Source organism: Salvelinus fontinalis, chromosome 36, assembly GCF_029448725.1.
Source record: "Salvelinus fontinalis isolate EN_2023a chromosome 36, ASM2944872v1, whole genome shotgun sequence".
Lineage (NCBI taxonomy): Eukaryota > Metazoa > Chordata > Actinopteri > Salmoniformes > Salmonidae > Salvelinus > Salvelinus fontinalis.
In genome coordinates, this window is record NC_074700.1 from 17,357,753 (window position 1) to 17,373,100 (window position 15,348).

The window sequence follows — 15,348 nt, forward strand, 5'->3', positions numbered from 1 at the left end:
TGTGTGTGTGTGTGTGTGTGTGTGTGTGTGTGTGTGTGTGTGTGTGTGTGTGTGTGTGTGTGTGTGTGTGTGTGTGTGTGTGTGTGTGTGTGTGTGTGTGTGTGTGTATGCACTTGCGTATGTACAACACTGTCTACTGTGTGTAGTTACTACAGCAAGTGAATGCCTGCCGTGTCATCCCCAATACCAGCCGTCCCCCTGTAGCAATCAGAGCTCCATTATAAATGCATGTAGCAGCTTCACTGAGTCCTGGGTTTATAATACAGCTACACAATTCCCCAGCTCCCCGTTGTCCCTGACTAACTACCTGGCTAGCAGACGTCAACACCATGTTGAGGAAGAAGACATGGTGAGGGAGGGAGGGAGGGAGATAGAGGAAGGAGGCAGCTGTCAACACCATGTTGAGGAGGGAGGGAGGGAGGGAGGGAGGGAGGGAGGGAGGGAGGGAGGGAGGGAGGGAGGGAGGGAGGGAGGGAGGGAGGGAGGGCGGGAGGGAGGGAGGTGTCCTTGAGAACATAAGGGTTTGGGCACTGCGAGAGCAAGGGAGTAGAGAAGTGGGGGAGATGTTGGGGTAACCTCACAATTTGAGGGCTTTATTGGCATGGGAAACATATGTTTACATTGCCAAAGCAAGTGAAATAGATAAGAAACAAAATTGAAATAAACAATACAAAATTAACAGTAAACATTATACCCACAAAAGTTCCAAAATATTAAAGCCATTTCAAATGTCGTATTATGTGCAAATAGTTAAAGTACAAAAAGGAAAATAAATAAACCTAAATATAGGTTGTATTTACAATGGTGTTTGTTCTTCACTGGTTGCCCTTTTCTTGAGGCAACAGGTCACAAATCTTGCTGCTGTGATTGCACACTGTGGTATTTCACCCAATAGATATGGGAATTAATCAAAATTGGGTTTGTTTTTTAATTCTTTGTGGGTCTGTGTCTCTAATATGGTCATACATTTGGAAGGAGGTTAGGAAATGCAGTTCAGTTTCCACCTCATTTTGTGGGCAGTGTGCACATAGCCTGTCTTTTCTTGAGAGCTAGGTCTGCCTACGGCGGCTTCTCTCAATAGCAAGGCTGTACATATGTAACGGATGTGAAATGGCTAGCTAGTTAGCGGGTACGCGCTGCTAGCGTATCAATCAGTTACGTCACTTGCTCTGAAACCTAGAAGTAGTGTTGCTACCTTGCTCTGCAATTTTCCTTTTTGTACTTTAACTATTTGCACATAATACGACATTTGAAATGGCTTAAATATTTTGGAACTTTTGTGGGTGTAATGTTTACTGTTAATTTTGTATTGTTTATTTCAATTTTGTTTCTTATCTATTTCACTTGCTTTGGCAATGTAAACATATGTTTCCCATGCCAATAAAGCCCTCAAATTGTGAGGTTACCCCAACATCTCCCCCACTTCTCTACTCCCTTGCTCTCGCAGTGCCCAAACCCTTATGTTCTCAAGGACACCTCCCTCCCTCCCTCCCCCCCTCCCTCCCTCCCTCCCTCCCTCCCTCCCTCCCTCCTCAACATGGTGTTGACAGCTGCCTCCTTCCTCTATCTCCCTCCCTCCCTCCCTCACCATGTCTTCTTCCTCAACATGGTGTTGACGTCTGCTAGCCAGGTAGTTAGTCAGGGACAACGGGGAGCTGGGGAATTGTGTAGCTGTATTATAAACCCAGGACTCAGTGAAGCTGCTACATGCATTTATAATGGAGCTCTGATTGCTACAGGGGGACGGCTGGTATTGGGGATGACACGGCAGGCATTCACTCGGCCTTTGTGGCGCGATGGGTAAAGATGCTTCGTGGGCGACCGTTGTTGATGTGTGCAGAAGGTCCCTGGTTCGCGCCCGTGTCGGGGCGAAGGGACGGTTTAAAGTTATACTGTTACATTGGTGCCGTGACCCGGATCACTGGTTGCTGCGGAAAAAGGAGGAGGTTGAAAGGGGGGTGAGTGTAACGGATGTGAAATGGCTAGCTAGTTAGCGGGTACGCGCTGCTAGCGTTTCAATCAGTTACGTCACTTGCTCTGAAACCTAGAAGTAGTGTTGCCCCTTGCTCTGCAAGGGCCGCAGCATTTGTGGCGCGATGTGTAACGATGCTTCGTGGGCGACCGTTGTTGATGTGTGCAGAAGGTCCCTGGTTCGCGCCCGTGTCGGGGCGAAGGGACGTTTTAAAGTTATACTGTTACACATAGTCAAAGCTTTCCTTAAGTTTGGGTCAGTCACAGGGGTCAGGTATTCTGCTACTGTGTTCTCTCTCTCTCTCTCTCTAAATTGTGCAGGGCTGAATGGTTGCTCTCCACACTGAGCACAGTGTTATTGATGAAATCAGTTTGTGTGTGTGTGTTTGTTTGAGATTGATAAATCAGTGTGTTAATGAGCAGTGCTGATGGGGCCTGATGAATCACACCGCAACGATGAGCCGCTCATTGTCACACACACACACACTTCAGCGAAGGGTTGTAATTTACCCAGGTCTTATCAAAGGGTGTATCTGTGGATTTATAGTAGTAGTAGGGCCCTTTCCTTTCCCGATATCTCTAGCCACGGCAGCATCGCACACACACACAAACGCAGTCAGGCATGCGCCAACCCGTGCGCACGAGATGTGTGTGCCCCTGACCTGATATGCAGTAGAAGTGTTACTGTATTCTGTTTGGTAAACAGCATTTATATGTCCTTCTTAAACACACACACACACACACACACCTATAAATCATCCCATTCCTTCTCAAACACACACACACACAATTCCAGCGTGGTGATTCCTCCTCTCTGTGTTTGCAGAGGGGCAGGCTGACCTTGTTAACAGCTGACTGAGCTGTAGTGGAGGGTGAGGCCATCATTAGTATGGGTTATTACCAGCCACCCGGTGAGTGAGTAGAAATGGGGTCTGACGGAGGGGGGTGGGGAGGAGGAGAAGGGAGGAGGCAGGGTCAGTCAGGGACACGTCAGATCGTCATCTGTCACTGACACACAGGTAAGCAGCGATTACAGATGATACACACATGCATCACATCCAGGCAGGAGCACACACACAGAAATGGACACAAGCAACCTGAATGTTCATGCAGGAGAGCTCGCTCACACACGCTCACACATGTACATAAACACATGGAACCTGAACTACTTGCTTAGGAAATAGTGGGGCATGAGTAGGAACAGCTATGGGTAAGTACGTATACTGTATACTGTATGACCACACACACACGCACAAAGGAACACGTGGAGCACTCACAGAGAGATACATCGACACACTAAAACAAATTGACCCATATCACCACACCACCAATAAACAAAACAGCATACACCAACTAGAAGATCACACGTCCATACCACGCGTTTGAACTGTCACCATATTTGATACAGGCATTAATATTACATAGTTAACCTCACACTCCATCCCTCTCTCCATCCAGTCCTCTCTGTCTCTCTCTCCATCCCTCTCTCCATCCAGTCCTCTGTCTCTCTCTCCATCCCTCTCTCCATCCAGTCCTCTCTGTCTCTCTCCATCCCTCTCTCCATCCAGTCCTCTGTCCCTCTCTCCATCCCTCTCTCCATCCAGTCCTCTCTGTCCCTCTCTCCATCCCCCTCTCCATCCCAGTCCTTTCCCTGTCCCTCTCTCCATCCCTCTCTCCATCCCAGTCCTTTCCCTGTCCCTCTCTCCATCCCTCTCTCCATCTCAGTACTCTCTGTCCCTCTCTCCATCCCTCTCTCCATCTCAGTCCTCTCTGTCCCTCTCTCCATCCCAGTCCTTTCCCTGTCCCTCTCTCCATCCCTCTCTCCATCTCAGTACTCTCTGTCGCTCTCTCCATCCCTCTCTCCATCTCAGTCCTCTCTGTCCCTCTCTCCATCCCAGTCCTCTCTGTCCCTCTGTCACTCTCTTCATCCCTCTTTATCCCTCACTCCATCCCAGTCCTCTCCCTGTCCCTCTCTCCATCCCTCTCTCCATCCCAGGCCTCTCTCCATCCCAGTCCTCTCTGTCCCTCTCTCCATCCCTCTCTCCATCCCAGTCCTTTCCCTGTCTCTCTCTCATCCCTCTCTCCATCCCAGTCATCTCTGTCCCTCTCTCCATCCCTCTCTCCATCCCAGTCCTTTCCCTGTCTCTCTCTCATCCCTCTCTCCATCCCAGTCATCTCTGTCCCTCTCTCCATCCCTCTCTCCATCCCAGTCCTTTCCCTGTCTCTCTCTCATCCCTCTCTCCATCGCAGTCATCTCTGTCCCTCTCTCCATCCCTCTCTCCATCCCAGTCCTCTCTCCATCCCTCTCTCCATCCCCTCTGCTGATCTATAATTGAGCTAAACTCTTGTGGAAGCTTGTTGCATGCTGGGTAGAGCCAAAGCAAAACCAACCAGATGCCCCTTTGAGGGCGAGCCAGGAACAGTGGAGGTCAGGTAAATTCTGTGGGGTCACTGGTGATGAGGGATCAATGATGGTCTCCAACCACCTACACCACACACACAGCCAGAAGGATGCACAGACACAAACACACACACACAGCCAGAGGCACACACACTGTAAATGAGGTTACTGTGAATTTGACAGTAGCTTACAGGCAGCTTGGTGGCAAGTGAAATTCTGTATTTCATATTACAGTATATATAAATATATATATAAATATATATATATATATATATAAATATATATATAAATATATATATATATATATATATAAATACGGTATCAAGGCAGGTACTGTGTATTGACACAGTACAATACTGTAAAATTGATCGTATTATATTGTAAAAAAGTGAAGCTACTGTTATCGGAATGAATGGATTTCACAGTATTTTACAGTATTTACAAGTGATTAGTGCAAGCAGGTTGGCTGCTACAGTGGGTAAAGTGGTTACACATTACAGTGTATTTATGAATATTTGGTGTTTTATATCATTTGCACATAACAAAGGCCTTAACAAAGACTTCCAAACTCACAGTGACCACAGGGCAAAACAGACCAAAAGGACATAGCAAAATACTCAACCGTTTATGGTTTAAGACTTGCTGCCACTCCAATCTATCCCCTATACAAATTGATGGAGCACTATAATTACATAGGAGTTAAGTTGTTACAGCATTCTTACTCATGGGTGCAACAAATATAGCCTCTCACAAGGCACAACTCAAAATATGTCAATGCAACAGAAACAACAATACCTTACACCCACTACAGTCAAAAGGTTTCTGTCGATCCAAAGATATTACATTTACATTTTAGTCATTTAGCAGACGCTCTCATCCAGAGCGACTTACAGTAGAGTGCATACATTTTATTACATTTTACATACTGAGACAAGGATATCCCTACCGGCCAAACCCTCCCTAACCCGGACGACGCTATGCCAATTGTGCGTCGCCCCACGGATATGATACGGTACTGTATTCTTTAAAAAAAATGTTTATTTCAACTTGATTTAACCAGGTAGGCTAGTTGAGAACAAGTTCTCATTTACAACTGCGACCTGGCCAAGATAAAGCAAAGCAGTGCGACACAAACAACAACACAGAGTTACACATGGAATAAATAAGCGTACAGTCAATAACACAATAGAAAAAAAAGAAAGTCTATATACAGTGTGTGCAAATGGCATGAGGTATGGCAATAAATAGGCCATAGTAGCAAAGTAATTACAATTTAGCAGATTAACACTGGAGTGATAGATGAGCAGATGATGATGAGCAGATGATGGTGTGTAAGTAGTGATACTGGTGTGCAAAAGAGCAGCAAAGTAAATAAAAACAATATGGGGATGAGGTAGGTAGAAAGGGTGGGCTATTTACCGATGGACTATGTACAGCTGCAGCGATCGGTTAGCTGCTCAGATAGCTGATGTTTAAAGTTAATGAGGGAAATGTAAGTCTCCAGCTTCAGCAATTTTTGCAATTCTTTCCAGTCACTGGTAGCAGAGAACTGGAAGGAAAGGCGGCCAAAGGAGGTGTTGGCTTTGGGGATGACCAGTGAGATATACCTGCTGGAGCGCGTGCTACGGGTGGGTGTTGTTATCGTGACCAGTGAGCTGAGATAAGGCGGAGCTTTACCTAGCATAGACTTATAGATGACCTGGAGCCAGTGGGTCTGGCGACGAATATGTAGCGAGGGCCAGCCGACTAGAGCATACAGGTCGCAGTGGTGGGTAGTATAAGGCGCATTGGTGACAAAACGGATGGCACTGTGATAGACTGCATTCAATTTGCTGAGTAGAGTATTGGACGCTATTTTGTAGATGACATCGCTGAAGTCGAGGATCGGTAGGATAGTCAGTTTTACTAGGGTAAGTTTGGCGGCGTGAGTGAAGGAGGCTTTGTTGCGAAATAGGAAGCCAATTCTAGATTTCATTTTGGATTGGAGATGTTTGATATAAGTCTGGAAGGAGAGTTTACAGTCTAGCCAGACACCTAGATATTTGTAGTTGTCCACGTATTCTAGGTCAGAACCATCCAGAGTAGTGATGCTAGTCGGGCGGGCTGGTGCGGGCAGCAATCGGTTGAAAAGCATGCATTTGTTTTTGCTAGCGTTTAAGGGCAGTTGGAGGCCACAGAAGGAGTGTTGTATGGCATTGAAGCTCGTTTGGAGGTTAGTTAAACAGTGTCAATAGAAGGGCCAGATGTATACAGAATGGTGTCGTCTGAGGAGAGGTGGATCAGGGAATCACCCGCAGCAAGAGCGACATTGTTGATATATACAGAGAAAAGAGTCGGCCCGAGAATTGAACCCTGTGGTACCCCCATAGAGACTGCTAGAGGTCCAGACAACAGGCCCTCCGATTTTACACACTGAACTCTGTCTGCGAAGTAGTTGGTGAACCAGGCGAGGCAGTCATTTGAGAAACCAAGGCTATTGAGTCTGCCGATAAGAATACGACGATTAACAGAGTCGAAGCCTTGGCCAGGTCGATGAAGTCGGCTGCACAATACTGTCTTTTATTGATGGCGGTTATGATATCGTTTAGTACCTTGAGCGTGGCTGAGGTGCACCGTGACCAGCTCGGAAACCGGATTGCACAGCGGAGAAGGTACGGTGGCATTCGAAATGGTCAGTGATCCTCCGGTGGGTGGAATTACAGTACCATTCGAAATACAGCAATTCTTTCACCACCTGCAACAATTGCCCACAATGCTCCATAATTTACAGTATGCTGCAGTAAAACTGTTGATAATACCACAATTTACCATATCAATTACAGTTTTCTGTTACTGTGCACACACAGGTAGAGGCACCAGAGACGGAAAAACACACACTCAGGAACACCTACACACTCACGGCCATGGGTCACCGATTCTCCCTCGCTCGCTCTCTCTCTTTTTTTTGCTGACAGGCAATATTCCCACAATGACAGAGCCAAACTATGTCTAATCCATACTAATACTTAGTGAATGCCGGAATCGTGGAGAAGCCATAGAAAGCAAAAGGGGCTTGTATTACCATAATAAAACAATCAGACTGTAGCGACCGCTAGTGCAACCCATTAGAAAAGGAATGAGGCTTCAAAAAATGGCCGGCCATTAGGACCTGGCCTGATATCTATTTTCACCGGGGCGTGTGTGTACGTGTGTGTGTGTGCGGCGTGCGTGCATGCGTGCGTGCGTGCGTACATGCATGCATGAGCGAGCACACGGGAGCGCATGTGTGTGCGTGCGTGAGTCTCGCCATATTTTTCCACCGGTAATTACAGTGCAGTGCATGGTGGCCGCGGCGGCAGATGCTGTGTTCGGGGGTAAGGTTTCCACGGTGATCACCCTGACGAACTTGGCACAGGAAGGTAATACATATAACGGGTTGACCAGCGGAATAAAGACCGCAGCAGCTACTGCACATGCCCAGTTAGACCAATGGCTAGTGGGGTCTGGAGAAGGGAGTGGTTACCTGGTATTAGGTTTCATATAATATTCACGCATGACTTACAAACCTGCGACGTACATGTTTTGCGTATGGGTGGTGCCGGGAATCGAAGCCACTTATCCTGCAGTTGCAAGCACCATGCTCTACCAACTGAGCTACGTTTATAGATATAGAACGTTTACACAATATTTATAGAACGTCGACACACCATTCATAGAACGTTCACTTCACACAACAGTCCATCCATAATAGAGAAACATCTGGAAGCATCTAACTAAGTGAGCCTTCAATTCTTCAATTCTGAGTGAGTCTTCACACAACATGCCTGAAATCATACTTTGAAATAAATGACTAATTAGAACATATAGAAACAGAGAGAAAAAAGCCTAATATAAACTGAGTGCTTCGAGCCCCGAGTGCTGATTGGCTGACAGCCGTGGTAAATCCGACCGTATACCACGGGTTTGACAAAACATTTATTTTTACTGTTCTAATTACGTTGGTAACCAGTTTATAATAACAATAAGGCACCTCAGGGATTTGTGATATGGGTCATTTTTGGGCTGCGGTAATATTCGTGTTTTTTTTTCACTAGAATAACTGAACACCCCACAACATTAAATACATATTAAACCGTCAAGAAAACATATTTTTCCACCTCAGGCATTAAAGACCTTATATTACTGTACTTTATTACTATACTTGTGACGGGGTTGAGATTCTTTGGTTCAAAATGGCCTCTGCTCCTCATGTGGTGAAGGACAGGAGACCACATGGTGTGCATGAAAGAATTGATTGTATATTTTTATGGGTATTATTAAAGTATTATTTTAAAGTATTATTTTGATAAGTACTAGTTTTCCAATCTTTATTTCATGCAACGGTGTTGAGTAGGTCAGCTCGACGATCCCCACCTGACTTTACAAAACAACAAAATACAGATTAAAAAGAATGTGATTACTTGCCTGTTTCTGTACCGTGCAGTGGAAAATTGATGAATGATGTTATATAATTACATCACAGAATTCTTAGTGCCAGCTCAAAAATAAAACATTTTGAAAAATAAAGTTTAAATGAATGCTATATTTATTTCAATTCATTATACTGGACATTTCAATTCATATTCAAACTCTTTTAACATTTAATTTGGTGACCCAATACTTGAAATATAATATCAAAATATTACCTGAGCCCAAGAATGACCCATACATGGCCAATATACCACGGCTATTGGCTGTGTCCTGGCACCACGCATTGCGTCATGCGTAAGAACAGCCCTTAGCTGTGGTAAATTGGCCATATACCACACCTCCCCAGGCCTTGTTGCTTAAATATACTCTAAAAGGTGACAGTATAGTCCAAAATTATTTCAATATTTTGACACACGGCACATACACTGACTACTCCAAACAACTAGTTCCAAATGTCAAGAGCACAGAGATACGTGTGAATATAAACACAAAAGCAGGATGTCCCATATATAACATTGTTCTACATTAAGAACATTTTGTCTTCTCAGATGTCATAGCCAGCCCACTGTCTCACACTAGCTCATAGAAATACTGTTGCCACCATTAAACTTCATTTTGGTCCATTTACTTATGAGATCATAAAACCGCAGCACCACCGGGACGAAGACCCCTCAAAGCAGTCTGGGAAAATGCCTCCTCAAGTCTAGTTTAAGTACACTAACCAGAAGTGTATTGTGATAGATTTAGTCTCACCCGGCTTAATGTGTTACTGGGTTAATTACGTAAAACACACACAGGGTTTTAAATAACACACGAGAACACGCGCACACACACACACACACACACACACCAGTTGCCTCGTAAATGAGGGTATTGATGTTTTTATACCGTGCTAAATCACTACAACACGCCAAGTTCTTTCTAACGCCGCAAATGACCAGGACCTGTCTGCTGGTCGGTCCGCTGTGCTGACATGTAACACAATAATCAGACCCATTACAGACAGAGAAGGGGGTAGTTATGTGGTGAATTGTCTATAATGTACGGTAGGACTATTGTTTAAAGTTGTAATAGGGGAACGGATGTAGCAGGTGTAGAACATTTTGTTAGAGAAACAACATCGACTTTCGTCAGTATTGAGTAGATAGAATGCTTTCTATTTTTAACACAACCAGTACATACAAATCCGAATTCTCCCTCGTTTCCATTCAGGTGATAATGCAACAGATATTCAGGCCATTCGCCTGAATACAACGGGGCTTATGCTAACTGCACCGCTGGGTCACCTCTCCTTTCTACAGTCAACACACGCTCAACGTATATGTCTGCTCAGTAACAAGGAGATAAAGAAGCTTTGAGCTTCTTGACAATCATGTAAACTGTCAATATGGATTTGTGGGGTCATGTATGGGTGCAGACTGTATATGATGAAATAAACCAGACCAATAATACCTTAATAATAACCAATAATACCAGGAGTTTTAAGTAGCAAGTGAAAGAGAGTAATAGGCAAGTATAGATATAAATGAAAGTGAAAATACAGTACCAGTATAAAGTTTGGACACGCCTACTTATTCAAGGGTTTTTCTTTATTTGAACTATTTTATACATTGTCGAATAATGGTGACGACGTCACAACCATGAAATAACACATACAGTAAGCAAAAACAGTGTTCAACAAATCAAATATATTTTAGATTTGAGATTCTTCAAAGTAGCCACCCTTTGCCTTGGTGACAGCTTTGCCCACTCTTGGTATTCTCTCAACCAGCTTCACCTGGAATGCTTTTCTAACAGTCTTGAAGGAGTTCCCACATATTCTGAGCGCTTGTTGGCTGCTTTTCCTTCACTCTGCGGTCCAACTCATCCCAAACCATCGCAATTGGGTTGAGGTCTGGTGATTGTTGAGGCCAGGTCATTTGATGCAGCACTCCATTACTCTCCTTCTTGATCAAATAGCCCTTACACAGCCTGGAGGTGTGTTGGGTCATTGTCCTGTTGAAAAACAAATGGTAATCCTACTAAGCCCAAATCCGATGGGATGGCGTATCGCTGCAGAATGGTATGGTAGACATGCTGGTTAAGTGTGCCTTGAACACTGAATAAATCACTGACACTGTCACCAGCAAAGCACACCCACATCATCACACAACTTCCATGCTTCACGGTGGAAACCACACGTGGATTTCATCCTATCACCTACTCTGCGGTAGGAGGAACCAAAAATCAAAAATTTTGACTCATCAGACCGAAGGACAGATTTCCACTGGTCTAATGTCCATTGCTAGTGTTTCTTGGAGCAAGCAAGTCTCTTCTTCTTATGGGTGTCCTTTAGTAGAGGTTTCTTTGCAGCAATTCGACCTTGAAGACCTGATTCACGCAGTCTCCTCTGAACAGTGGATGTTGAGATGTGTCTGTTACTTGAACTCCATGAAGCATTTATTTGGGCTGCAATTTCTGAGGCTGGTAACTCTAATGAGCTTTTTCTCTGCAGCAGAGGTAACTCTGAGTCTTGCTTTCCTGTGGAGGTCCTCATAAGAGCCAGTTTCATCATAGCAATTTATGTTTTTTTCGACTGCACTTGAAGAAACTTTCAAAACTCTTGAAATGTTCCGTATTGACCTTCATGCTTAAAGTAATGATGATCTCTTTGCTTATTTGAGCTGTTCTTGCCATAAAATGGACTTAGTCTTTTACCAAATAGGGCTAACTTCTGTATACCAGCCCTACCCTGTCACAAAACAACTGATTGGCTCAAACGCATTAAGCAGGAAAACAATTCCACAAATTAACAAGGCACACCTGTTAATTGAAATGCATTTCAGTTGACTACCTCATCAAGCTGGTTGAGAAAATGCCACGAGTGTGCAAAGCTGTCATCAAGGCAAAGGGTGCATACTTTGAAGAATCTCAAACATGAAATATATTTGGATTTGTTTAACACTTTTTTGGTTACTACATAATTCAATGTGTGTTATGTGTTATTTCATAGTTTTGATGTCTTCACTATTATTCGACAATGTAGAAAATAGTTTAAAAAAATATAGAAAAACCCTTGAGTGAGTAGGTGTATACAAACTTTTGACTGGTACAGTATATATTGACTCACCCGGTTTTTTTTCTAACTTTCGCCCTCGATTGCCACATAGTCGGACTTTTGATATGAGTAATAATATTTGTTTCTGGCACAGGGACTTGTTGGCCTTGGGGCACGGCTTCCTCTTGTTGGCCACCTGCCGGTTGGCCTGGGGGTCCTTCACCTCCCGCCGCTGGCGGATCAATGAGCTGGCGAGAGCAGCCATATTGCCGCCCGCTCCTGTTCTTCACCCGGTTGTGGTCGGGGGGAACCGTGGGCCGCCCCCCTGCCCTTTCACCCAGGGCGACGGCGCACCGCCGGGGGAGATTACCCAGAATCCTTGAGAAAACTTTCCTAGATTGACATAGAAATGTGAATATGTTATGTCAACAATATCTGGAGGAATATAGTAGCAGAGTGGGAGTCACTAGGGGATTCTTGCTGGTGAATGGAGGGAGGAGACCACCACGGCAGAGAGAGTGGTGGAGAAAGGACAGATGGAGTGGTGGAGTCCTTGTCAAAGGCCCACCCAAAGTTGTGGGATGTTGACTAGTTGAGGTTTAATTAGATGCAATGTGTTGTTCCAGTCACTGGTGGTTTAGCTGTTGTTCTCCTTTAGGCTGTTGCCTGCTATTGCACTTGTTGTTGTTTACGTTGTTGTCACTGTCCCTCCGTCCCCTTGGCAGCAGGACAATATAAAACTCATGGTGTCATTTTCAGGTACACAGTTATCAGTGGGTGAGAAGAGCCACTACGCCTGTGTCCCTCTGTGTGCGTCCCAGGTTGGGTGCTCCGTCCTGGGCCACAGGCCCTCCCCACGGCCCCCTCCTCTCCCTGCAGCTCCAGCTAACTTTGACACAGCTCCTTCAGGATAGGAAAGAATTTGCCTGACGACTGAATCATATCAAAACAGAGATAAATCTCAAAGTCCTTTTTGCCTCCAGTCCTGCTGCTCACACACACGCTTCAATTCAGTCAGGAGGTGATCGTTGAAAGAAAGTGATCGTTGAAATAAGAACAAACTAAAAAAAATAGAAATGACAACCTTTCAGACATCCACAATGCAGCTCCTCCTTTCTTCACCTGATCCTTAACATCCCTCCATCAAAAAAGAGAAAAAACGAAAATTACAAGAGAAAAAGAAAGAATTCAAAACGGGACCGTCCGACCTGAGATATCGGCTCGGAAAAAAAGAGGAATGAGGATAACGGGTGGACGGACGGATGGACAGACGGAGAGTTGGATCTTCCCTTCCTTTCAAGCTCTCCTGGCATAACCCCCTTTTCACCTACCCCCCGAGAGAGAGGGGGAAGACAGAGAGAGAGAGAGAGAGAGAGAGAGAGAGAGAGAGAGAGAGAGAGAGAGAGAGAGAGAGCGAAAGAGCGAGAGAGAGAGAGAGAGAGAGAGAGAGAGAGAAAACAGAGAGAAACATTTTTTAATCCCAGCAGTTCCCACAAACAGAGGTGACATTCATGAATGAGGAAGCAAGAGAGAGACTTAGGGAAAGGGAACTCATGCAGTGTGCCTGCCTATCCTCCTCTCGGATCTCCAACTCCAACATCACTACAGTTGAGTATCCTTCACACAAACGAGGAGAGGGGCAGAGAGGTATGAATGAATGAATGAATGAAGGGAGGGATGAAGGGAGGGAGGTGACAGGTAGCTGTTGTCTCTTACTGTGCTGTGGCTGTAGCCGTGGATCATCGGCGGGGGGCTGGTCGGTAGGTGACAGTGGTCCGGTGCCTTAGTCCCCCTGTCCTCTCTCCTCTCTCCTCTCTCTCTCTTTCACTGCTGCTTCAAAAGGCACCAGTGCCTGCCTCCCTGGATGCCTTCCCTACTCCCTCTGTGTGTGAGAGAAAGAGAAAATGTGTGTATGTCTCTTGATCTCCCGATCAAAGCCACTCTCAGTTTCATTGCATGCATGTGAGAAAGTGTGTGTGTGTGTGTGTGTGTGTGTGTGTGTGTGTGTGTGTGTGTGTGTGTGTGTGTGTGTGTGTGTGTGTGTGTGTGTGTGTGTGTGTGTGTGTGTGTGTGTGTGTGTGTGTGTGTGTGTGTGTGTGTGTGTGTGTGTCTGCGCACGTGCGGGAAGACAGTGTGTGTGTCTGTGTGTGTGTGTGTGTGTGTGTGTGTGTGTGTGTGATTCTCTCTCTCATCCCTTGCTCACAGTGCATTACAAAGCCAGCAGCGGCAACATGCTTTACATGCTCTCTCCCTCCCTCCCTCCCTCCCTCCCTCTCAATTGTGATCTCTATTTCCCTAAGCCCTCCCTCTTGCTATCCTTCTCCCTCCCTTTTCTCCTCCCTCTGTCACTCCGATCCCTCCTTCTTCCTCGTCTCTCATTCCTCCCTTCCTCTCCTCCCCTCTCTCCCCATCGCTCCTCTCGCTCGGTACAGCGGTATAGCCCAGCCCCACCCTCTCTATGATGTTGGCTTAAAGAGACAAACAGAGAGTAGATGTCAGTGGCTGTAGTCTCCCTCTACACTGCTCAATATGACAAGGACATAGGGATAGACAGACAAACAGAGAGACAAAGTGAATCAGACAGGATAACGTCTCTTAGACGTCACTTATACAACGTCATAGACAGACGTACATTCAGTATGCAAATGAATAATCAAACTTCTGAATATACACTCTCACACACGCACAGGCACATTCACACACACACATCCTATCTGTCTCTCTCTTTCACTTTCTCTTCACAAATAATTTTTTTTTAGAATGTTTGAACATTTTTGTGCCCTTTTGAACTTTTTTTGTATATGATAATTTCTGTCTTTCATAGTCCAAAACAAGCACTAGGCATTAGCATCAACTCTGTTATTCTACAAACTCTATTATTAGTAAGTACCCATGCTATGGACTATTCTACGCTGGTCTGAGCAATCGGAATCCACGCTTCAAGATTGTTTTGATAACGCGGACTGGGATATGTTCCAGGTAGCCTCAGAAGATAATATTGCCGAATACGCTGATTCGGTGAGTGAGTTTATAAAGAAGTGTATAGGAGATGTTTTACCCACTGTGACTATTAAAACCTACCCTAACCAGAAATAGTGGATAGATGGCAGCATTCGAGAAAAACTGAAAGCGCGTACCACTGCATTTAACCATGGCAAGGCGACTGGGAATATGGCAGAATACAAACAGAGTAGTCATTCCCTCCGCAAGGCTATCAAACAGGCAAAATGTCAGTACAGAGACAAAGTGGAGTCGCAATTCAAAGGCTCAGACACGAGACGTATGTGGCAGGGTCTACAGACAATCACGGACCACAAAAGGAAAACCAGCCACATCGCGGATATCTTGCTTCCAGACAAACTAAAAACCTTCTTTAACCGCTTTGAGGATAATACAGTGCCACCGATGGCCGACGTAAGTAAGACATTTAAACGTGTTAACCCTCGCAAGGCTGCCGGCGCAGACAGCATTCCTAGCCATGTCCTCAGAG

General features: G+C 45.2%; 1 protein-coding gene across 1 annotated transcript in view; it reads right to left on the reverse strand.

Moving 5' to 3' along the window:
• LOC129835331 (fibroblast growth factor 11-like) overlaps window positions 1-14,020 on the reverse strand; it is a 132,065-nt gene extending 118,045 nt beyond the window's left edge. Inside the window, exons 1-2 of the mRNA XM_055900922.1 lie at window positions 13,575-14,020; window positions 11,931-13,185 (exon numbers count right to left, since the gene is read on the reverse strand). Of these exons, the coding sequence (XP_055756897.1) occupies window positions 11,931-12,123 (193 nt within the window). The 5' untranslated portion in view covers window positions 12,124-13,185; window positions 13,575-14,020. The remainder of the gene's footprint in view (window positions 1-11,930; window positions 13,186-13,574) is intronic.
• Window positions 14,021-15,348: the final 1,328 nt, after the last annotated feature.